Source organism: Microtus pennsylvanicus, chromosome 7 (genome assembly GCF_037038515.1).
Source record: "Microtus pennsylvanicus isolate mMicPen1 chromosome 7, mMicPen1.hap1, whole genome shotgun sequence".
In the NCBI taxonomy this organism is placed as follows: Eukaryota; Metazoa; Chordata; class Mammalia; order Rodentia; family Cricetidae; genus Microtus; species Microtus pennsylvanicus.
The window spans coordinates 116,067,704-116,093,383 of record NC_134585.1 but is presented as its reverse complement, the minus strand read 5'-3'; the positions used below and the strand labels follow the sequence as shown (position 1 = coordinate 116,093,383).

Sequence of the window (25,680 nt, the reverse complement as noted above, 5' to 3'; positions counted from 1 at the left end):
GGCCCTGCTATTCAAGGATGCGCAGAGGTGGGGGGACAACCGGCAACAAGATGTCTGGCCTGAGGCTTTAAAGATGATCAGAGCTCCTATCAAGAAGGAAACTGTGAACATGAATGATAAGCATTGCAGGAATTCAGTTAACAAGACTTGTCAGAACACAGAAATTATCTGTAACTTAACGCTATTAAATAGACGTGACTTCAGATTATGAATAGGGTCCTTAGAAAATTGGAAGTGTTAAAGTTTTATGGGAAAATGTTCTTTCCCCGGTGTTTCTTTTTAAGCCTTTGGCAAGACATATCAAGGTAGGTAAAAGACTTAGAAAACTGATCTGGTAGCACAGAGTGGTGTCTTTTGGCGTCTGTTATGTTTAGGTCATTGTGACAATGACAAACACTAAATGTAGACCACAGAGAAGGGCAGGGCACCCAGACTTGAAAGTGGCCACGATGGGCGAGGAAAAAGGTAGACTAGCTTCACCAGGCTTTGTGAGAGACAGGGTCACATGCTGGGGTGCAGGAAAGTGGCCAACAGAGCCTCCCGTGGGAATGGGGGCTTCCTCATGGCGAAGGGTAAAGTCTCAGCTGAGCCACACAATGTCCGCACTCTCAGAAGGCAATGGTGGTGGTGTTAGGATGAGGTCTTCACCCATACGTAGGTCTAGTTTCATATAAAGAAGAGCGTGGGTCATGGGCTTCAGCAGCTTAGCTCTGCTGTGTGTCATCCCCAAGTGCTGATGGGGAACCCTGAACCCCTTCACAGGACTAAAGGTCCCCCATCCTTGTAGCTTCCCTCCCTACTCCCTTTGACAGCAGCACAAGGTCCCATCCCCTTCCTTGAAGGCTGCCTCCCGCCTTAGGGCCTTGGTGCTCTGTGTCTCTCTTCCGTGTACACCTCCCCTCATCATCTGCTCCAGGTTTTCCGATTGGAAGTTGAACTGTCTCTCTTTTCCTGCTTATGCCTCCTCCTCGGTTGTATTTTATGTGTATGGATGTTTGTCTGCATGTATGTGTGTGCATCATGTGCATGCCTGGGGCCCATGGAGGTCAGAAAAGGGTGTTGTGTCCTTGGACTTGGAGTTGCTGTGCTTATGAGCCACCATGTGGGTATTGTGGGTCCTCTACAAGGGCAGTCTGTGCACTTCTTGACTGCTGAGCCATCTCCCCAGCCCCTCCATTCCTTCCTGATTTATGTTTTCTTCTGCCTAATGTATCTTTTACTTGTTTTGTTGCCTACTGGGGTTTCTGCCCATAAACTCAGGTTTTCCTGCACGGTTGTCCCTCTGTCAGTTGGGGGTGGACTCCAGGAACCCCATGGAGCCTTTATCTAAAGGCTCACAGGATTTTTATGCAACCTGTGCGTTTCCTCCCATATTAAAGCACCTGCCCATGACCTTTACTGCTTACCATAGTGTTAGTGCTGTAAATAGCTGTCGTGCTGTTTATCTAGGGAATGGCAAAGCAGCTGAAAGCAGATTCCTTCCTGCCCTGACCCAGACATTTTTGACCTCTGCTTGGTTGAGCCCTTGGATGCTGAACCTGTGTGTATCCATGACTACTGGAAAATGCTTGGCACATAGTCAGCATTTGCTATTTGTGTTTACTCTCACAGTTAATGAATGAGTTTAATATTTTTGTGTGTGGAAACTAGTAGAATATTCTTCATCATCATTAATGTCATGATTAATACGCATATTGGATACTATTAATAGACTTCATGTCTTCTCTATTGAAAACTTGGCAAACTTCTGCAAAGTTCCAGGGACTAAATATCTTTGTGGGCCATGTGGTCTTCCTGCAAATATTCCACTCTGTTGTTGTGGCAGCCGTGGCCATCTGCAAATGAGCAAGCATGGCGGGGCTCCAACGTGATTATTTATGGCTGCGGAAATTTGAATTTATATATCCTTCAAGTGCCACAAAATATTATTTTTTTAAGTTTTTCAAGCATCTGGAAATGTAAAAGCCATTCATGGATTGTAGGTCATACAGAAATGGACCGCATCAGACCCTAGCCATTCCTCCCCCCCACTGCTGCTGGCTTCTTAAACATGATCTACTTGGTTGAAACTTATTTTCCATACTTGGTAGGGAACAGCCATTTGGATTAAACCCTATCCAGAATTCAGAAGAGCGTCTTTGAGGTCCCAAAACTTTCGTGTTGGTCCATTTTTGTTTTCCTGGGAACCGTGTTTTCATTGTATGTTTATGATGCTGACATTTCAATGAGTTTGCACTTTCTTAGCCGATGCCACATGGCAGCACCAGGGTGGCGTAACAGTTGAGGCACAGAGCTGGGCAGAGCCCACCCGGGTTTAGAGGCGTGCCATTATTCACAGGGTGCCTGGTTCCCACCCGGGAGGATCAACCAGGCCTGATGCCCAGAGGCCTGTTGGTGTGAGTGGGAGGTGGGCGCAGTTTCTCAGCATCTTCCACAACACAGTTCTTGAATAAAATAAGCTGCAAATGCTTTTAATAATCCCTCTCAGGGTTAATTTTAGTCATGCCACATTGGTGTTCTCTGTGCCTCTGCTTAAGAAAAAAGAAACCCAGCGACGCTCCACATTCTATTGTCAGATCAAGCTGTGATTTGGATAATGCATCATATTTTCCTCAGCGAGCATTGAGAGAAAAGTGGTTTTCAATTGCCGAGCATTTTAATACTCACAATATTTTTTTCTCCCACATACTTGAGTTTGCCTGGTTCTCACACGACCCCACAGTGTGAGTAGCCTTCTTCACTATTGACGGTGTCAGTGGGGAGAAGCAATTGGCCCATAGTTACAGCACCTGGGCTTTTATAATGACCTGATTTATCTTTCATTATATGTCTGTGTGTATCTGTGTGGGGGAGTGTGCATGTGGGTGCAGGGAGGCCCCGGGCATCAAGTCCTCTAGAGGTGTGGTTACAGGTAATTGTGACCTGCCTGATAATGGGTGCTGGGACCCAGACTTGGGGCTTTGCAAGAGCAGTGCACCCTTACCCACTGAGTCATCTCTCCAGCCCCACTGGGTTCTTGAGGAGACCTCTATGCAGCTGAGGCGCACTCACTGTCTCCTGCCAGTCATTGGCTTCATCACTGTGAACTATGCTCCCTTCCTGTCTGGAGAGGGACGGACCTACTGATGAAGAAGTCCTGTCTGCTCCCTCCCCTGCCACACTTTCCATGGTGACCTGAAGCACTGAAGCCATGCCGGGCTTCTGGGAAGGGGTAGGAGGCTGTGGCCGATTACATCACCACACTGTGCCTGTTTGCCAGCTGCTTTCCCCCAGTCATTATAGCTATTGCGCAGTCCTTCTGAGCCTGTTGTCTTAGTTCCCTTACATTTTGCCTTCCTCATTTTCTCAAAAACCTTGAACCCTAAGACCTCACCTGGCCAACCAGTAGCTATGCTTGGCAAAAGCAGAAAGGAATTCAGCATGGTTTCAGTTCTTCAGGTCACCAGAGAAGACATGGCAGGAGCTGTGTGTGAGGGTGAAGGGTTAGTTGGTTTAAAAGGTGTTATCTTTTAGGTAATAGTGGGGCAGGCTTCTAGATCATTCCCTTATCTTCCATAAAGTAAAATGAGCAGATAGGTCGAGTCAGGTTTCTGGGGCTGCAGCCAGGCAGCAATAGGCACAGTTCTTTGTGTTCACTTTACATGGTTGTTAGTGGTCCCAGTTATCAGCTTCTCCATCCTGAAGCATCAGGATGCAGGGAGTCCCTGTCTGATGCTGTTCAGAGAACATTGTTATCAATGATGTGCATAGTTTGGGGTGGCTGTGTGTCTTATGAATTAAGAGGTGGAATATAAAATGATTTCTCATGCTCTTAACATGGAAAATATGGGGAAAAAGTTATTTGAGGCAGGATCTCATGTAATCCCAACTGTCCTTGATCTCATTACGTAACCTAGGATGACCTTGAGCCACTGACCTGCTTTCTTCTCCCAAGTCCTGGGATTGCAAGTGTGTACTCCCATGCCCAGCTAGAGTGTTATTCTTGAATTATTTCCCTGCTACACACAGGTGTTTATGTGGTACTTCAGATAGTCTCTTAATCATACTCCATGTCTTTTCATTTGTTTATATACCAACATTTAAATTGTCTTTTTAAACTATTCCCGAACCTTCTTTTCCTTCTTCGTCTCAGTCTCAGTTGTCCAGAGACAGAATAACTTCCCGTTTCTCAGGACTCAGTTGAGCAGGGGAACATGATGGTATGTGTATGCTAACCTGGAAAGTCTTGAGGGTCGAGTCTACTTGTCAGGAGACTGTCTCAGTCTTGACAGCTGTCTCATCAAAATGAGAAAGTTAATGACACAGGAGACAGGTATGCAAATGCTCTACAGAGAGACCATTGCAGCCTGTGCCCGTGTGGATCTCTGAGGAAGGGCCATGCTAACTGGCTGTAGCAGACTCTGCTGGATCATGCACCCACTGTTCCATTACCTGCCAGGACTCAGAAGGGCCTGGAAATGTAATAAGTGAGTCCCGCTTCTCCTGAAGTCGGGTTTGCAGGCTGTACGTACCCCGGATGTCTCTATTCTTGAAGTCGGGGTTTGCAGGCTGTATGTACCTCCAGATGTCTCTATTCCTGAAGTTGGGTTTTGCAGGCTGTACGTACCCCCAGATGTCTCTATTCCTGAAGTTGGGGGTTTGCAGACTGTATGCACCCCCAGATGTCTCTATTCCTGAAGTTGGGGTTTTCAGACTGTATATACCCCCAGATGTCTCTATTCCTGAAGTTGGGGTTTTCAGACTGTATATACCCCCAGATGTCTCTATTCCTGAAGTTGGGGTTTTCAGACTGTATATACCCCCAGATGTCTCTATTCCTGAAGTTGGGGTTTTCAGACTGTATGCACCCCCAGATGTCTCCATTCCTGAAGTTTGGGGTTTGCATACTATATATACCCCCAGATGTCTCTATTCTTGAAGTCGGGGTTTGCAGGCTGTATGTACCCCCAGATGTCTCTATTCCTGAAGTCGAGGTTTGCAGACTGTATGCACCCCCAGATGTCTCTATTCCCGAAGTTGGGTTTTGCAAGCTGTATGTACCCCCAGATGTCTCTGTTCACACCCAAATATTTTCTTGCATGTACAACAGCTTCTGGTCTGTGGACTCACAAGAAGTCAGGTGTTTTTCATAGATTTTTATTTTTTTAAATACAGATGTCCAGAGGGGTTTTTGGGAGAATATTGTCAACATCGAGACCCTTGTGAGAAGAACCGCTGTCAAAATGGTGGCACTTGTGTGACCCAGGCCATGTTGGGGAAAGCCACCTGCCTATGTGCTCCAGGGTTCACAGGAGAGGACTGCCAGTACTCGACCTCTCACCCCTGCTTTGTGTCACCCCCCTGTCAGAATGGAGGTACCTGCCACATGCTCAGCCAGGACACCTACGAGTGCACCTGCCAAGTCGGCTTTACAGGTAATGGATTCAGCTTGAGCCTGTTCTTTCCCGTTCTCAGCAGCAACCCTCCTGTGCACATGTGGATCCAAGTGTCTCACTCCTCGGGTGTGTTAGTTACCATTCACCATCAAAGCAACTTATAGAAGAGTTTATTTGGGCCTATGGCTCCAGAGGGAGGATCCATAGTCGCTAGGAAGGCATGGCAGGTAGCCAGACCAGGAAATTGTCTGATCGCTTTTCAGCCATAGATAGAAACTAGCAGAGTGGAAGTGAGGTGAGATTGCCCGCTGTGACAGCTTGCCCTCTTCTGTGAACTTCCTCCAGCAGGGGCTCCTCTCCTTCCCAAAGAGAACCACCAGCTGAGGACCAAGTACTCAGATACTTGAGCCTGTGAGGGACATGACTGACTGAGACTACCACATCAGGCTCCCAAGCTCCAGCGTACAGTTTAGCATTAGGATATAGGGTGGGATATGGAAAAGGCTCAGGGACATTTAAAGCTCTGTTAATAGGTAAGTGTTAGCCATTGCAAGCAAATAAAAGATACAAAATGTGATTAAGAGAACGTAAAATGTATGTGAAGTACTTTATAAAGTATAGAAGGAAAATAATTCAAGAATAGCATTTTGCCTTATTGAGGCATTGAGAATCTTTTTATATTCCACTTCTTAATTTGTAAAACGTACAGTTAACATATCCTCTACCTTTTGAGAATTGTAAAGGGGCAGAAGAGGAGAAAGAATGGGGTCAGATGCCTATAAGTATGGTTGTTTGCTTCCTAAAACCTCCCCTGACACTCAGGGACTGGCTTTCCAGTCTCTCGAATTCCTCTTTCTCTCCTCAGCTTGGTGAAAAAAGAAGAATTGTCTGTCATTTTGGCTCCTGGCACAATGCTAAAACACTAAAACAACAGTTCTATAAATCTGTAGGCCAAAATTTAAAATTATTACTCAGAAAATTAGGCTGGATCTGTTGTGTTTAAAGAAAAAAGTAGTGTTGACTCGTTTCTGTCACCTAAGAGCTCAATTTAATAACCATATAGTATGAAAAATATGTTTTATTCAATCAGCAGACATAATTGAGAGCCTGCTGTGGGCACCCAGCCTTGTGCTGTGGTGGCTGGCATGGTTGAAGAAGACAGCACACTTTGGCGCGGGCATTAGGGATGGTTTGACAGAGGTAGCAGCTGCTGGGTGGGTGTTGTCAGTAGAAGGCAGAGTCCAACAGGTAAATAAGAGGTAGCTGGCATTCCCAGGCGAGGAGCAGCTTCAGCAAAGACCAGGAGGTAGGGTCTAGACCCTGTGCCATGGGATTACTGGAGTCCTGCAGGGCCCCAGTCTCCTCCTGTGCCTTACCCTCAGAGCCTTGAGTCTCCCCCAAGGACCCCGGGGAGCATCTGGAGAACATTGTGTGTCTGAAGAGCTTGAGGTGACACCCATGTGCTCTGTAAGATCTAAAGTCCAGGGGTCTCCGTATAAGCCCCTGTGTTACTTGCCGTGTGGGAGAGGGAGCAGCTGAGTGTGATGGGTACTGAGTTCTGTTTTCCTTCCTTCAGGGAAGCAGTGCCAGTGGACAGATGCCTGTCTGTCTCATCCCTGTGCAAACGGGAGCACCTGTACCTCCGCAGCCAACCAGTTCTCCTGCATATGTCCAGCAGGCATCACAGGACAGAAGTGTGAAACTGATATCAATGAATGTGACATTCCAGGACGCTGCCAACATGGAGGCACCTGCATCAACGTTCCTGGTTCCTACCGATGCCAGTGTCCCCAGGGCTTCACAGGCCAGCACTGTGACAGCCCCTATGTGCCCTGTGCACCCTCGCCTTGTGTCAACGGAGGCACCTGCCGTCAGACTGGTGACTTCACTTTTGAATGCAACTGTCTTCCAGGTAAAGAGCTCCCTAGGCCTTTGAGAATTGGGGGCAAACCCATCTCAGGATGGAGGTGGAGGGTGCGCCTGGCCTAGATCCTCCTTTAGGAAGTATCCTAAAGCAGGGAAAAGGGGAAGTGAGAGCGTTGTGTGGGGTGGGTGGCTGGTAAGGGAGGAGTTTTATGGGCTTACTGGGGTCCATAAATAGAGCAGGGCGTAATTTAGCATGTCAGAGTTTATGATGATGAGTGCTTAGGAAATTGTTTGTTGTTCCTTTTGGAGAAACAGTGAGAAGAAACTGGAGAAACAGCTCTGGGAAAGGGCCAGGCAGATCTGGAGTGGGGAATACTGTGACAAACACACGTGGGGAAGTGTGTGTGAGAGAGAGTGAGACAGAGACAGAGACAGAGACAGAGACAGAGACAGAGAGGGTGTGTGTTTAGTAAGCCAAAGTAACACCAAGACTTGAGAATCAGCTCTCCTTTATGCTGAGGAGAGTATTTACCTCTCCTGTGTCCCTTTCTTGACATAGGGGGTGGCCCTTCCCACCTTGACATAGGGGCTGACCCTTCCCACCTTGACATGTGGAATGGCCCTTCCCACCTTCATGTGAAGATGGCCCTCCCGCCATCAAGCTGAAGACTTCTGCTAGCCAGTGAAGTTTTTCTGATCGGCGGTGTGGGAGAGTCTAATCCAGGCGCAGCCCTTTGCCTTACTTTTGGCTATCGAGGGCCTAAGCACACAGAGCCCAAGGTTGAAGCACAGAGGAGTCGTGTCTGGGAGCCTAGCGCCTGGTGTTCCTTGGGGGGGGGGGGGGGGGAGAAAGGAACAAGGCTGGCCAGTTCACTTCGCTCAGTGTACAAGTGATGAGGGGGCTGAAAACCAAGAATTTTGATTGGGAACAGAGCACAGGCAGCTGGAGCAGATGAATTACTAAGCAACAAAGATCCTGTTTTTATACAAATTCCCTTAGCACAAAAACAAAAGAAGGAAAACTGCGTGTGGGGTGTGTGTGTGTGTAATGTGCTAACTAAGCAGGATTGCCCCAGAAAGAAGCTGCTCAGCCACTCTTCGAGTGGGAGCTTAGATTCTGGTGTGGAGAATATGGCTCACATATAATGGGCTTGTGTGCTTCATCTTTAGGAGGTTAAAGGTCATAGGTCAATCTTTGATATAAAACCAAATGGTAATTTATTTATTTAAACCGTATTTTTTTATTTATTTTACATTATGTTTAAAAGTGTTTTGACTACATATATGTCTGTGTACCACTTGTGTGCCTGGTTACCAAGATGGTCATAAGAGGCATTGTATCCCCTGGAACTGGAGTTCACAGGTAGTTAGGAGCCACCATGTGGGTTCTGAGAACCGAACCAGGTCCTCTCCGAGATCAGGAAGTGCTCTTAACTATTGAACTATCTCTTTAGAGCAGTGGTCTCAACCTCCCTAATGCTGTGACCCTTTAATACCGTTCCTCATGTCATGGTGACTCCCAAGCATAAAATTATGTTTGTTGCTACTTTATAACTGTAATTTTGCTACTGTTATGAGTTGTAAATATCTGATGTGCAGGACATCAGATCTGTGGCCCAAGGTCATGACCCATGGGCTGAGAACCACTGCTCTAGACCCTTTGATTTGGTTGATTTTATTTGGTAAAACTTGATTGACTAACTGCTGTGTTCTAGATATCATTCCATGTCCTTGATACAGCAGCAGGAGACGCTGTCAGAACCCTAAATCACACTAGCCACTTAACCAAGACACAAGGAAGTACATATTGCTTTAGTTTCTCTTTCAATAAAGAATAGATAATGCTATCATTCTAGATACTAAATGTTTATTAAGACTTGCTATCACCTTCATTATCTTGCAGAAGGAATAACTAAGATATCTTTCTTTGCTCTTGCATTTGTTTACATTTTAAGAGCTAAAAACAGAAATAGAAATATAAACAGCTTCCTTTGCAAAGATTTTAATATTGCAAACATTCGAATAGCCTAATGTTGTAATCGCTGAAGTGGCTCATAATTGAAATTAGTGTGATTTATGACTAGGGGCTATATGCCATTTTTAGTTTCAAGAAAATTGCTTTTAATAGTTGCCTAGAACAGGAGACTGACTTGGCAGCACAGTATTGACAGGAAGTCAGAGAAGTCAATAAAGGAAGTCTTTAGCTGGGAGAGAGTGATTATCCACCCCATTGTTCTGCATTGTTATCCGCTAGGCTCCTATGAACCTCGGGGGATTCTGAGTGTCCAGGAAAACCTCGTCAAATGAGAATAGCAGCTCCTGCTTGAGAACGGAAATAACCAGGGATTCCGCAGCCCGTGGGCTGCCAGGGCTGGAGTGGTGGAGTAAGGAGGTTTGCCTGGGTTTTGTGCTGTGCTTATCATGCATGCATGGGCTTGTGTGCTCATGCGTGTGTGCTGTGTGTGTACATACACACACCCCTAACCCTGCAGATAGGCTTTTTTTCCTCGTTTTCTCGGATGAAGTTAACTGAAGCCTGGCACAGTAAGTCATTCACTAAGCGTTGCGCAGCTAATGCGTAGGTAGACGCAGGGCCCTGGAACTCACCAGGCAGACCATTTCCCAAGCCAGAGCCCTGTGTACCTAGTGGCTGTCACACTGTGGCCGCCACACTGCCATGCTCATCGGCTTCTTGGGGTGCTTTGGAGTGTGTGACGTCTCATCAAATGCTCTGAGCAGTTTGGATTAAAATGAAAAGTTTATGAGGAAAAGAAGACTCTCCCATCATAACCAAGCACTGTTGCTGCTCAGTAGCCCTGCTGTACGGTGCACAGAGAGGAAAGCGCTGTTCACTAGACTAGCGCTTGCCTCCCGGATCGCGTGATCTGAGCTGGGTGACCTGCTTGGATGTGCGCATAAAGGAGTGGATGGCGCATAGCCCATGAGTAAGTAGGTATTTCCAGAGTGCCAAAGACTTTCTCTCATCCCAGACGAGGTCTGGAAAGTGTTCTGTCAAGCTTCCCTGGGGGGTAGTCTACCGAGACTTGATTTTTCTAAGTTCTTTCTTAATGTAGTTCCCTTCTCACCCCCCTCCCTTGCCCCTGCTCTGTCACAATGGGGAGACCAAGTCAGAGACACAGAGCTGTTGGCCAAGCTCTCCGGACCTCCCCTGAATGACCGTTTCCTGCTGCACTTCTGTCTTTGCACTAATAATCGGACCCTGACCACTCGATTTCAAATTGTAGCTATTCCCCGCAGCCCCTCAATGACTGGCCCTGGCCTGCATTTTTGTTTTCTTTTTCTGTGACACTTGGCTTCGTACCGTATAATTTGTAACTATATCATTTACTTCAGTTTGCCTGTTGTTTATTGTCTGTCGTTTCTAAGCTCGACTGCCGCCCCTCTGCTCTGTGACCGCTAGGGTCCTCGCTTAGCTTCCCCGAGCACTGTCCCACACGGGCCCACATGGGACAGGCCCGCAAACACTTCTTGACTGACCGAGTGTAATGTCGTGTCAGTACGGCGGGTGTAGCTGATCTCATTTCCTGTCTGGAATCCTGCATCTCAGGTTTGGCTGCTTTTGTTCATGGACTCCAATTCTGGATAAAAGTAATTTTGGAGTGTTCTCAGCTCTGTCAGTTGGAGGTAGCACGTAAGTTAGTGATTATGTTTTATGGTTAAGGTGTTTGTTTTGTTCTGATTTTTTACCCGCGCAGCGCACTGTAGTTACAGTGTTGACTGCAGTGTGGCAGGACCCAGGAGGAAGGAATTCATGCCACAAAAGTGATTCAGCGTGTGCAACCTCTGCAGAGGGAGGGAAAGAAAGAGTATCAACAGGAAACTCTGAGAATGGGCCCAGAAGCCATAGTCCAGCTTCTAGGATCAGTAGCTGTCAATAACCCAGACACTTCGTGAGCTCCTGTCTCTTAGCCTTCTTAGCAGAAGCCCTGTGTGGAGCACCCAGCTGCAGGCCTTCCTACATGACAAATACGGCGTGAAGCACATGGCTCCCAGGACATTTGGGCCCAAGCCAACCAACGTGGAAAATGAATTAGGAGTTTTGTGTGTGTAGCTATTTTTACAAACGACACAAGCAATCAGAACACTGTGGGCTCCTTCTCTGTGCATGCGGCAGTTCTGAGTTCACAGTTGGAACGAAAAGTCCTCAACAGACCAGTCCTTTTTCCTTCTCTCCTGCATCTCTCTTTCCGTCTCAGAAAACTCCATCTGGTTTGTCCACTGCTGTCAATAAAAACTCCTCCTTGTAAAGGTACAAGGCCCCGCACACTGTGCAGGCTGATTATATGCTGTGCCCCTGACATGAAGTGGAGGTTGAACGCATGGTGTGCCTTCTCTGCTCTGTGTGTGCAGAGCTCAAGTACAAGCAGCAGTCGTTCTCTCTAGCGTTTTCACACTCAGGACCACGTGCTGTTCTCTTGCATCTTGTTCTGATCATACCTGGCAGCTTTGCTCTTGTGAGACTTAAAAGATGGCTTCTCTTTTGCTCTTCTCCAGCGCCACGTCCCCCACTTTCCATCCTTCCTGAAGACTCCCAGTCTGACCTGAATGCCATCTCACTTACCCCTTCCCCGGCCCCACTGCTCTCCACCCCCATACAAAGGGCTTGAAGATGGGAAGACACCAGCTCTCCTGAGAGAGGCTGCTCTCTGTGTGGGAGGATGACTTCAAAGACTTTCCGCCTGCTCCTCACTGCAAGTGTTACTCAGCAGAGTGGCCCACGGTTTCATAAAGGCGCAGTCTCAAACTGGCCCTTCTAAGTTTAATTTTATCCTTTTGGCCTTTTAAGGATGTGAGTTGGCTTTTAGCAGTGGACTCTTTAGTGCAGCTGGCTGAGGGAGCCCTTCTGCTACTGTGACACCATCCACCCACTCCTCCATCTGATCAGTCTGTTACTCCTTCCCCCTGAAACATTTTTAAGAAATGATAGTTGTAACTTAACTGCCCCTCCCCGACTTTTGGATAGACAGTGTCTTCCAAGAATCTGTTAGCCCTTTCCAGAAGGAGTCCTAGATCTCTCATTATTTTAACATGGGCACTTCATCAGAGGGAAGCTCTGGAGTCTCACAAATCATCCTGACTAAACCAGTAGCGCTCTGGATTCTCTCCTGCCCGCTCTTACTGCCACGCAATCCTGGGCTAGTGAGCCCAGCCCAGTGGCCCTCAGCTTCCGCATTTGTAACATAAGAGGCTTAAAGGGGGTGATCTCTAGTGGATGCTCTAATCTCCTTGGTGCAAAATAGTATGAGCTCATATGTTTAAGAGCCTTCCCCTAGACTAACAGGTTTATTGAGATATAATTTACACACCATACAATTTCCTCCTATAAACGTGCAGTTCTGTGGGGCTCTTCCTTAGTAGACTTACAGATATGTGTCACCATCTCCACGATTAATTTTCTAATGTTTTCCTGCTCCAGAACCACACATACCGGCTATTCTATGCCACCCATGCTTCCTGGCTCCCTCCAGCACTGGGCGACTGCTGGTGGACTTGGTGGCTCTGTCCGCCTATTGTGGACATGTCGTATAGATAGACACCTTCCCTATGTGGGCAGCCGTAACTGGCCGCACTCACTCACGGTAGGAGGCACTGACTCTCCGTTCCTTTCCTTGCTGTCTAACACTCGCTTGGTCAGTCTTGCCACATTGTAGTTTTCAGATGATTGGCATTTGATCCTCGTATTCTGTTGTGAATACTCTTGAGTATGTTTTCTGTTTGGTCTGTGTTTTCACTCCCCGTGGGTCTCTCTACCTGGAATGGAAGCTACTGACCTTTTAGGAGTGGCCAGACTCTCGGCATCACAAAGGCTTTACCCTGCCTACACTCCTTCCAGTTTCCACATCCCTGCCGGCACTTGCCACCGTCTGCCGCTCTGATGATTGCAGTGCAATGGATGTGAAGGTCGGCATTTCCTTGTTTTGATTTGCACTTCCCTGATGGCTTGCTGTGACAAGAAGTGGTCCTTGTACTTATTGTTTATGCATGTATTTGGGGAATGTCCACTGGAGCTGTTGTCATTTTGTGATCAGGTTATCTGTATTTTTTTGTTAAGCTGTATAAGTTTTAAGCAGTATGTATGTCCTAGGTACAGGTCCTGCTGTATGTACGACTTGCAGATACTTTCTCCCATTCTGTGGGCTCTTCTCTCTCTTGTTGCTCAGATAATCTGAGGAAATCTATTTTTCTTTTGCTGCCTGTGCTTTTGGCCATATTTAAACAAGTTTTGATTGGCTCAACTTAGAAAGACTCATTCCTATTTTCCCCAGTATTTTTTATAATAATTTTAGCACATTCATCTAGGCCTTTTAGGTGTTTTCAGTTCATTTTTATGTATATGTGGCTCAAGTGAATCCTTGCTCTTGTGAGCATGTGGTTGGTTTAGTTGAGTGCTCTTTATGTCCGGCTCATTTCTGCTGGAGTGCGGTCCTGCGAGCCCCTTGGGCCGGAGTGAAGGTGGAGGTGCTGCTGGGTCTCCTAGGTCACTGCTGCCAGACGGGGAGCTGGGTGTGGGCGCCTGACCTCGGAGCCTCTGCTTTAACAAACTGAACTCAAGATCTTCCATCTCCTTCTCCTCTGCTTACCCGTTGACGATGAAGAAGTATCTTGAAAAATAATCGGCTATGAAAACATTGTCTTTCCTGCCTCCCCTGGTTTCATTGAAATGTTGCTGTTTCTTAACTTGCACGTGACTGGTAAACTCAGTTAGTTGTAACACTAACTAGAGCAATGCCAAGGTCCCAGTGTCTTCTCCTTTGGGCAGAGCTCCGAGGGCATTACCACTTGCCTGCCAACTTATTCACCAGCCTTAGTCTCAGTCATGAGAGACTCCGTCAGGGAGGTGATGATACCCTCAGGAGGGTCTCTGTTGCTGCGATGAGACATCACTGGAAGCAAACTGGGGAGGAAGGGGTTTATTTGGCTTACACTCACATCATAGTTCATCAGCTATGAAATCGGGGCAGGAACTTGAAGACAGGAACTGGAGCAGAGGTCATGCAGAAACGCTGTATGCTGGCTTGCTCTGTCTGTTTTTGATACACCCCAGGACCCCTGTATAAGTGCAGCACTCCCAACAGTGGCCTAGGCCCTCCTACATAAAATCATTATCCCCCCCCCCAAAAAAAAATGCCCCACAGGCTTGCTTACATGCCAAATAATGGAAACATTTTCTCAGTTAAGAGTTCTGTTCCTAAACAGCTCCAGCTTGTAGCATATTGAAAAAAAAAATCATCCAACTAGAACCATGACCTTCTAAAGCATCACCAGGCCACACAGGTTCTGGTAGTGGTGAACCAGCCCTTGCCTGCCATTCAAATCCTAACTTGAGCCTTTCTAGCAAATGGCTTTCTCAAGAGCCCCAAGTCAGGAACACAGACCTCAGCTCCCATCCAGCAGCGGCTGCATGGTACAGCTGTAGTCAGGAGCCCCACTTTGTCATAGTTAGGGGTGCGCTTAAGCAATCCGCTCACTAGTTCATTTGTAAGACTTTCATGTGATGGTCGAAATAGGAGTAATTTGGTAATTTTTTTTAAAAAAAGTGTATGTTTTTTAATAAGGTGTATGTTTCTACAGTCTTTCCCACACTTGTTTTTAAGTATTCTTTCTTTCTTGCCTACTTGGTTTAAATCCATTTACATGACTGCCATGGTCCAGCACAGCAAAATCGTGTGGTGTCCATTGTAGCTTGTGGTAAGGAAAGAACAGAGCAAGGTGTGACAAGGCTTCCCTTCCTTAGCCCAGAGGTTTGCTCACACAAGGGAGGAAATGAGTAAAAAGTACAGAGATCCACCCCTCAGGCAGTTAACGTGAGGTTTAGTATCCTAGATTTATTTTTCAGAGCAGGTAAACACCTGGAAGACAGCAGCAACGCTAGTATGTCGCTTTTGTGTGGAGAAGAACGTGAAGTCTGTAACGCTGGGTAACAGTGCCTTTTCTCCCAGAGCGTGTATGGACTGTCCGTGCGGACCTTGTTCGTGATGTGGCACTTACCGATCCAGAAAGGCAGGCTGGGCAGGTGGCTTCAGCCTTCTTTGCCGGTTTCCTGAAGCTGATTCAACATTTGTAGTGCTGTGCACTGAGCAGCTCCAGGCGGAGATGTCTGCTCAGCTGCTCTCCAGACCTCACTCTCCGTGTCCTCCGTGTCCTCTGTATCCTCCATGTCCTCCCGCCTGTCCGGCTTTGGAGCCCTCGGAGCTGTTGTCTAAGAAAAGAAATTAGAGACTTAAATTCTTGTTACAACTCTGTTTTCTCCTATTTATTTATTAAAATATTTTCAAGTTAGGTGGAGTTTAAGTCTTTATAATATTTTCACTCCTTTATAAAAATCAGCATGTAAATAACAGGTTCCTTTTCATATTTCATCTGGTTGGTTTTCCTCCTGTGCCCCCCTCTGCCTTCCTCTCCCCACTCACATGCTTTTAGCCCCACTACACCCCTTTCTGCTTTCCCAGAAATGTCCAGTTCCTCTCTCCCCTTCTCCTTTCTTCTCGCTCTGGGCCTCCTCCCTACCTTCCCTCCACCCTATGTCCATGTTTGTGGTACTGGGGTTGAACCTAGGGCCCCTATAGTCTAGATAAGCACTCTATCATCAAGCTATATGTGCAGCCCCCAAAAACTTAAATTTTAATTAATTAATTATTGATTGATTAGTGTGTTCTTCCTAGGAATCTAACCTAGGAGCTGGGGAAACCGTAGTACTCTGGTTTTTGGAACCAGTTCATGATTGTCCCAAGTATACATTTGTCTTCCCCAATTTCACTTCACAGAAATCAGTGTGAGGCAACCATGAAGGCACGAGGCATAATGAGTCGCCTTCATCATCTAGCTATGTTTAAGGGCAAGGCATTCAGGACCGGGTGTTTCTCGTGCAGTATGTCTTCGCAGCACAGCTGCTGGGGACGTACTGAAGTCCTGGAGCAGGGCTATCCTTTGACGGTGTCCTGTGAGCGGAAGCCCAACACTCGTGCGAGAGGTCCCATTTTCTTCTCTTCTTCTCTTGCCAGGTTTTGAAGGGAGCACCTGCGAGAGGAATATTGATGACTGCCCGAACCACAAATGTCAGAATGGAGGGGTTTGTGTGGACGGAGTCAACACTTACAACTGCCGCTGCCCCCCTCAGTGGACAGGTAGGTGCAGGGGCGAACCTTCAGGGTAGAGAGTGGGCGTTGCGTACCTGTTGCTCCAGGTGCTTAGCGGCCCGATTGTAAACGGAGCATGGCTCTCACTGCCAGGCCTTGGGTGTGGCGCGCACCTCTCTCCCTTTGCCCACTCTGGAGTGCGCTTTCACAGGCTCCACCGGGCAACAGCTCTGAGCACAGAGCCGGGACAGGTGCTGTGCCTGATCCGAGAGCAGAGCTTAGCGTCCGGCAGCGTGGGATCTGGACACAGAACATGCGCAATAGATGTTTGACAGGAAACACACACCAATGCACAGTAAACTGTGTATACCTTAAAATCCTAGAGTTTATGGTTTGTCCCTGCTCATTGCTGGGGCAATGGGCAGGGACTCTTGATGCCACCATTTCTCCTCCGTCTCCCTCCTAACTTGTACCCTTTTCACACAGAGGCTTAAAGCAATTTATTTTCCTACCACTGACATCAGCACATCAGTTCTGCTTAAATCTGCAGTCTTTTTGAAGTTTCTTACGCTGGCTTAGGGTTTTAACTCATTTTTGATAGATGAGCGATCTTCCTCAGACACTCGTCTGTAGATCCTGTTCATGCTGGCTGACATGTTATCTATGACGGAATGTAGAGACAATTAGGAACTGGTTACGAATTGAAGAAGGGAGTCTTTAAAATATTAGTTTTGTTGGGTGGGCATGGTGGTGCACACTTTAATCCCAGCACTGAGGAGGCAGAGGCAGGTAGATCTCTGTGAGTTAAAGGCCAGTTTGGCCTACATAACATGTTCCAGGCATCCAGAGCTACACGGTAAGACTCTGACCTGCCCCTCTCCACCAAAAAAAAAAAATCACACTTTTACATATTTGTGTATGTGTGTGTGTGTGTATTCGTGCACGCGCGTGTGTGTATTTGGGATGCATATGCCATGGCATATCTGGAGATCAGAGGGCACCTCCAGGTTGCTTCTTTTTCTTTCTTCCCACCATGTGAGCCCTGGGGGTTGAACTCAAGTCGTTAGGTTTGTACGCCAGTCACCTTTCTGTGCTACACTATTTCAGTGGTCCGAGCTGAGCCTTTTTGAGAGAAGGTGGTTGATTTAATGTGGAAGAGGAAGGGGTGAGTTCCTGCAGGTCCTTTGGGTCTCTGAATTGCGTTCCCTTATCTGACGTGTGTAATTATTTAGAGTGCCCCGGTGCTATAGACCATGGGTAAGAAAAATCTAAAGAGGATTTAAAACTTAGTGGTGTGATTGTATTCTGGAAGAGCCCGTAATTCTGCTTCTAATCCCCATCCTTTTCAGTGCTTTCCCACAGGTCTAGAGTTGGCCTTCCGGAGAGTTTCTTCAAGGCGCTCTGGTCCTGGGACTTCATTTGAAACCCGTTCTATCTGATTTTTCTCTTCTCTCTAGCCTTCACCATTCCTGAGCTAGATTTTTCAGAAGCCATTTTTTTTTCCAGCTTAAAAATGATCAGGAAGTGAATAACTTGAGAAATAGTTACTGCTAAGATTCAAATCTTTGTCTTTCTGAAGATGTGATGGTTGTGGTGAATACTTGTTAGAGCGTGGCCCTAATCTCATCTCCCCTGTTCTGTGGGAGTGTGATTCATGCTGTGTTCGGCTCCTGATGCCAGTATTTGTGGAACGGTGTTTAACTTCATAGCTGATTGATTCTTCCCTGAGCCCACACAGGCTGCCTGCTCTAACCTTGGTTCCAGAAGTGTGTTATTAGGGAAAGTGTCACACTCCAGGGTGTCCAATCAGAGCCTTCTTGCGGTGGAAGTCTTCTATTGGGGCTGTCGTTACCTGGGTTCCCTTGTCCCTGGAGAAGGGGCAGCAGAGGTGATGGGGAAGTTTCTATTTCTTCTGGTCTCAGTCTCTGGTTTGCCTCCTCCTTCACTCACACTGAGTCTTTGATTTCCAACCACAAGGCTTTGTCCATCCTTGGGATGAAATCCAAGCTTCTCCTTGGCTCCTTGAAGCCGTCACGCCTCATGTCTACTTGGTGTCCAGTCTTCTCCACGCGTGTCCATCAGCTCTTCCTATCCTAGCGGCTCCGCTCACAGTTCTGTCTGCACACCCTGTCCTCAGGCGCACTGCCTGTCCCCTCTCCCCTCTCTGCCTGGCTCAGGTGCTCGTCTCCCAGGAATCCTGCCCATGCTCGCCTCCGGCTGCATTTCACCGTGATGTGTTCGGCGTCCATGCTGACACTGTTCGGTGCTTGCTGCGGTGGAGAGACAGAGTTACAGGCGGCTGAGCCACGATGACAGCAGTTAGCACCCGAACACACTAGGGTTACCACACTCTTACTGTCTGGCTTCTGCCGATATTGAGAGTGCAGAGGTAGATCTGTATTCCAGGAGCCCTGCTTTTGATACTGTCAGAGCTCTGGGTTTCTACATAAATGACAGGAATGAGCGGAACTTTGGCTCAGGAGTTAGATATGTTCATATCCTAATGCACTAATTGCAGCATTTTGTATCTTTTTCTATTAGAGGTATAACTTCTTGAGTATTTTTTTTTCTAGATGATGATGCATACTTAAAAGAATTAAATTATTCATCCTTAGCAAATAAACAGTGACTGGGTTAGTGTTTAGAAGACTTAATTGAGTTTCAAATCTGTGGCCTTTTTTTTTCCCTGTATCAAGTTGGCTCTGTAAGGTGCCTTCTATTTTTTATCTTTTAAGGATAAAGACCATTAAAGTCTCTTTAATAATCGAAAGTTCAATTTCTAATTTCATTATTCTAGGATTTCATGACTTGCTGTTTTTGTTTTCCCTTCTTGGGAACTTCGCTGGTGACTGCTAGGTTAGAAGTTCACGCCATGTGAATGGTTCTCATGCAGGGTGTAACAAAGAACCTGGTACAGCTGTGTTCGTGGTTCCTTCTGTAGCTCCCAGCAGTAGAGTGCAAGCGAGAGCTCCCTGGCTGGTGTGTGATGGGCAAGGAGAGGTTACACCAGGCTAGTGGAAGAGGGAATGGGGTTTCCAGCTGCCCCAAGAGAATGGGTGAGATTATTTGGAAGAAGCAACTAGGCATAGATTTAAATATCATGGGGAACCGGGAGTTTGCTCCATTCCGAATGAGGCAGGCCTAACGGTATGGTTTTGTTCTGTAAGTGCACATGCATGAAACACTCCCCTTTGCAGCTCTGGACTTAAAGCTGAACAGAAATAAATATCTCTAGCTCCGTTCATGGTTGATGTGCAATAAAGAAGTCAGTTTCTCTTTCTTGGGCTTTATTTGTGGTCTGTAAAATCCATCTATGTTATTTCTCTCTGGGGACTTTGAGGATCAATTACAGTCTTAGGTTTTGGAGCCTTTGTATTTCTTCCTCAACAACGGTCATGATGGACACTTTGGAGCAGTTGCCATGGTAGCCACTAGTCAGGTGCCAGAGAGCATCTGAAATGTGACAAGTCTGAAGTCAGGTGTGTTGTTTGCTGCAAAATACCTGGTTTTGAGGACATTAGTATGAAAAAGTTCAAATATCCCATTTGGATATGTTTGGAGATTACAATAACATTTTCTCAGATATATTGAGTTTAAGAAAATATGGTGAGCATTAATTTCACATTTCTTTCTTTTTGTTAAGTGGCTCTCGGGAATTTTAGAATCACACCTATGCCTCTGCTGTCGTTGCGTGCGAGGTGCTGCAGGAGCTGCAGAGGTGTGTGCAGAGCTGCACTGCCATAGTGCCGAGCGTCTTTCCCGCTGGGCAGCCGTGCACAGCGTTGGCTTGCTCTGGCCTTGTCCTCTGGTAGTTCCTCCTCAGGGTCTGGTGGGACTGTCGCAGCTCGGCCCAGGTGTGCTGGAGGTGGGAATCCTACACAGAAAGTGGATATGCGGATACTGCTTAGGAGGGCGGGAAGGGGAAGCTGAGGGCTTGCTGCAGGCTGAGTGCAGAGGCCTCTATGATGCAGCCTTTGGCCTCACGCCATCTTATCAGAGCAGCTCTGCTCTGGCAAATATCCACGCACGGGAAGTACTCGAAAAGGCCCCCAAATTTATTAGGGCAGTGTAGATTAATGTTTTGTCTACATAGATTGTTATTTGAATTTTCTTCTTAAAGGTTCATTTCCTTCAGAATTAAAGTTGACTCTAAGCTCAGCTCACAAATTCCTCGGTGTGGCTGCTTGGGTTTGGGGTTCATTCCCAGGGCAGATGTGATTGATTTTCCTGCTCTCGTTATTAATCCAGAAATGTAATTTCAGCTTGGGCTTGGAATAGTGCTTTGGGACAGGAAGTAGACGCGAACAGCAACAGTTAGATTTGAATGAGGTGAAACTGACCGCATCTTCTGCTAGCTCTCCTAAATGCTGTGAGCCTGGAGAGCGGGTATGATTCCTCTTGCTCCAGCTTGAGAAAGGTTACCTGGCCTGCGTTCACGAGTGTGTGTGCCAGGGGTGGGCCACGAGCTCCTGGGTTTGGGAGTGGAGTCTGTGTGCTGGTGTTTGAATGCTGACTGAGGTGACTTTGCTTTGTCCAGCCTCCAGTTGGTGACACGTTATCCTGGAAGATACGCCTTCCCACACTCTCAAGGATGTGTGTGTGTGTGTGTGTGTGTGTGTGTGTGTTTAATACTGTGGGATGGAATGGGAACTAGTGTCTTGGGCTGAGGTGGTCTCTATGAACAGACGGGAAAACACACCTCACATTTCTGTTATTAGAATCTGATCTTTAGCCCCTCGTCTGGAAGGCTGCCTTCCCACTCCAGTTTTGGTTTCCTGTCAGTTGGACAGATCGTCAGGGTGGTCACCTGAAGCATCGTCATCCTAGATGGTCTTCTAAAGCTGTTGGGAGGCCATGTGGGTGGAAACAGCTGTGAAGGCATGGGCTAGCCTGGGAAAGCTCTTCCTGCCCCATGGCTTCTGTGGAATACAGAAAAAAGCTCAGTAGCAGATACCTGCTGAACAACTTGCACGACCAGGGCACTGAGAGTCTTTAAGGGGCACAAAGTAAAGGTAATTCCTATCTCATAAGATTTGTCAAGAAGGATAAATTCTATGTATAATCATAAGACGAGATAGAAAATATGAATGAGAGGTTCAGGAAGAAGCAGCGAGGATTGAGAGAAGCAAAGGAGCCAGTACTTTGACTTTGGTAGGACAGGGTGGGGCTAATGGCAGAGAGAGAGAGGGAACCCGAATAGAGGAATCAAGGTAAGACCTAGAGCCTCAGGTGGCAAGTCTTTGTGTGTGTGTGTGTTCCCATGGCAATCTGTTGAGTGTGTGACACAAACTGTGTCCATGAGCAAAGGCCTGAGCTGTGACAAGTCTACATTTTTGGGAAAATGGGGGAAGAGGTTGGTGCAGAGAAGGAGGCTGAGAAGGGCAAGGGGAGAGGAGATTGAAACAGAGCTTCGCCGGAGGCACCACTGAGTCACAGCCTGCCCGGCTCCACTCTGCCTGCCTCTGCTGCAGCGTCTGTGGGAGCATCTGGAGTACCCTGCCTGCTCGTCCTGGCTTATAGGCTCAGCTGACCCTGTAGGTCACTGGACTTACTGTGTGTATACAGCATCCCTAGGACCTTTTTTAGTAAGTGATCCTGTTGAATGGGTAACAACCAGGAGACTCAAGAATGACAGGATCATCTTTTAAAAATAATTTTAAAAATTATCTTGAGTTATTATGACGTAGCTTGTGTGTGGACGTGTGCACATGAGTGTAGGTGCCTACAGAAGCCAAGGGTGTAGCGTGCCCTGTCGCGGGAGCTGCGGGGTGGTTGTGGGCTCCTAATGTGGGTACCGGGAATTGAACTCCAGTCCTCCGGAAGAGCAATATGTGAGCTTAACAACTGGCTTCTCTCCAGCTCTGATCTCATATCTTCTTTATATGACTGAATCATAGTCCTTGATATGTACATATCATATTTTTGTGCCCATTTTCAGTTGATAGAAACTGCTGTTGTCTCTATCTCTTGACTGTTGTGAACAGAACTTCGGTAAATTTGGAAATGCAGCTGTCTCCATGATATACTGGTTTTATTTTCCTTTGTGGGATTGTTGAATCACTTGGTAGTTATATATATATATATATATTTTTTTTTTACTAGTTTTTGAGTGTTTTGTTTGCATGTTTATGTATGTACCATTTGCCTGCAGTACCTATGGGGGCCAGGAGAAGGCATTGGATGCCCTGAAACTGGAGTTACAGATGGTTACGAGTTATCACTGGGTGTTGGGAACTGAATCCAGGTTTCTGGAAGAGCAGCTGGTGCTCTTAACTGCTGATCCATCTCCCCATAGCTCTGTTTTCAAACTCTGGGTAGCTTCCATTGCTAGACATCCCCACCAACAGGGAGCAGGGTTTCCCACTTACCCCTTTCTCCACATTCTAGTTAGCATTTGCTAGTCTTTTTGGTAAGAGCAGCTCTTCCAGGAGTGAGAGAGGGTCTCCTGGCTTTGATTCACCTTTGTTTTATACTCGTCCTCTGTGGATTTTACATGTGTAATCTGGTTTTAAAAATCCATCATACAATATTGTTAAGAATTTTGAAATCGTAAGGCGTCTTCTTAAATAGCATCCTGGGCCGTGTGTGCAGCTGGTGCTACTAGTCAGTTATATGGTAGCCATCTCACCTGTGATTCTTCATTTTGGTCAAGTTTTCAGTCAGTTAAGTGACAGCGTGTGATGTGACTTTTCAGGAGATACAGCAGTGCACTCTGGGAGCCACCGGGCGCTGGAGACTTCAGTTGTCTTCATTTTTCTAGTGTCGAATTCTCGGTTCACCAATTCATGCTGAGTTTTTAGGCATTTCTGCTTTGCTTCTGGCAGTGAGTCCTTTGGGGCGGGGTGCAGGGTCAGGCACGTGTTTCTTCTTCCTTGATGGTCAGCACTGCTGCCCTTGCTGTTTCCTTTGTGAGTTCTCAGTCTTCATCCCTTCCTCCCACGGAGCTCCCCTCTTCTCTCTTGTTGTTTTGCATTTTATGGGAACGTCTCAAACTTTCCCCTTGGAACCCTGATTTATAGTTCCTTGTCTCCTGTTCCGTCCTTCACAGCTTGTGATCCTGAGTTTTATTTGCCCTCCATTCCTGTTTTCGTGTGACACACAATTATCTTCATCCCTTTTGTCTCTGCTGCTTCTCAGCCCCTTCCACAGAGTCTGGTATTCTGTATTGTATTTTTTTTCCCCCTTCATTCCTTTTAAAACCTAAATTTGTCAGTGTCTTGAGAGCAGAGAACCAATTCTTTCTCAGTGTACTGGTTCTTGGCAGTGGATGTTTTTACAGTGTGCTCTTTATCTAATCGTATGTGGCATACATCCATACTTTATATTGCAGGACCTTTTAATAGCCCCCATGTTGGATTTTTCCATATTACTCATTCTGCACAGAGTAACCGCTCGCCTGTAAATAGAGAAAGTCTGTGCTCTTTGGATCCCCTCACCCTGAACCTCCCTGTGAGGTGAGGTCTTTTCTGTGTCAATTGGCTTAGCAGTGAGGAGCCTAAAGAATTGGGGAGAGAGCCAAAGTGTGGGCCTTCTAGCAGGGGGTTGAGGCTTGGCACCACCTCCCTTCCTGGAGAAGCCTCTGTGCCGGGGGTCAGCTTCCTGAATGCCCGCTCTGGCCCAGCTCTGCACAGAGGCTGAGCCCGGCCGTGCTTTGGTGCCGCTGCATCCGGAGTTTGCCCCAGATGCACCTAAGCCTCTCCTGTTGCTGCAGTGGCCACAATGGCCCACGACTCCTTTACTCCAGCTTTACGTTGCTGTTGACCTGGAGGGGTGAGGTGCAGCTCAGACCATTCTTCTGAGGCAGAGCGCGCTTTCTGAAATACAAATCACATGCACTGTTTCTTTGCTCAAATGCTTCCGTGGAGCCTCCTTGTTTTGGGTTGGGGTTGCAGAGCCCTGCATGGAACCTGTGCTCCCTACATCTCTCCACTACCCACGCCCAGCTTGTAATTCAGCTGCACCCATCCCTTTCATCGCCTCAAATGAACCATGGTCCCTCTTCACTCAAACCTGCACACATAATGTCCTGCCTGAAATGTGCCCCCTCCTTCCTTCCACCCACACATATACGCTTACACAGCCAGCTCTGCCCATGTGTTCCTGGCTTTCACTTCGCAGTTTTGTTCTCTAACTCTCTGTTCTCCTGAGGCAGCAGGTACTCATTAAAATACTCGACACCTTGTATTATCATTGTTTGTTTGGCATAACCACTGTTTGTTTAAGGCTACAAGGTAGAAACTAGGGCTGCTTTGTTCATGGATAATCCCAGTACAAATAGTCCAGGGCTCACACAAGTGTAGGAGCGTTCGTGTGACTGTGTCTCTGTGTGTGTGTCTCTGTATGTGTGTCTCTGTGTTTCTGTGTGTGTGTGTCTCTGTATGTGTGTGTGTGCCTTTTGTGGCAATGAATAAAGGGAGTATTAGATTTTCTCATTTCTGGTACCATTTTCCCCCTAGATTCTTTGTTTCCTTTTCTACTATGGACTAGGTTTGAAAACTTTTGTAAAATTGAGCTCATCACTTGTAAAGATGATGTTTGACAGTAAATGGGAAGAGCTTACTTATAGAGATGTCTGGCACCTAGAAATTATTTAATGTATACATTTTTACTGTTGGAGGTCAGTAGTAGGTTGAAGTTGAGAGACTGGACCTGTCTCCCTGGCCTCTAGGCACATGGCAGTATTCGTAGGAAAACGGCAGGAGCTCCACTGGAGGGCACTGTCATAGATGTCTTTAGGGATAGGGTAGCCATCAGTTAAGAAGGAACTGACACCATAACATAGAGCAAAGGGTTAGGACAGAGGCCGGGGCCATGACAATGGGATGTAGTTTATCAGATAGGGCAGGGGCCTGGGCTGAGGAGTTGCTGAGCTGACTGGCACGTGTAGATAAGGGAATAAGGAGACTCTGGGGGAACTAACAAAGTAGAGACACCCTCTGTTGGTGTTGGAAAAGTAAGGTTCTTATTCTGTTGAGATTATGATAACTTAATAAGACAGAAAGATACAAACACTTATTTGATAATTAAATATTGAGCATTCCTAGATATTAATGATCGGCATTGTGCTAACTATGGGGATTCAGTGATAAGGTAGACAGCTGCCATCAATTCTGTATGAAGTTTATGGCCCTGAAGTAAACAGTAGTGAGAAACACAAATATCCGATTATATGTAAAATCTGATTGGTAGTGAATGCCTTGCAGGATTAGTGGGGAATTTTTTTTGCTTGTTTGTTTGTTTGTTTAGGCAGACAGGGTCTCTGAGGGGAAGACGGTATCTTAGATATACATTATGATTAAGAGTTATGGAGAGAAACTCACAACGATCCCATTGAAATCAGG

At 46.8% G+C, this 25,680-nt stretch overlaps 1 protein-coding gene across 1 annotated transcript in view; it reads left to right on the top strand.

Annotated features, from left to right (window-relative positions):
• The window catches only part of Notch2 (notch receptor 2), a 141,353-nt gene that overhangs the window by 53,374 nt on the left and 62,299 nt on the right, over window positions 1-25,680 (top strand). The window contains exons 3-5 of the mRNA XM_075981808.1: window positions 5,155-5,414; window positions 6,952-7,287; window positions 16,265-16,387. Of these exons, the coding sequence (XP_075837923.1) occupies window positions 5,155-5,414; window positions 6,952-7,287; window positions 16,265-16,387 (719 nt within the window). The remainder of the gene's footprint in view (window positions 1-5,154; window positions 5,415-6,951; window positions 7,288-16,264; window positions 16,388-25,680) is intronic.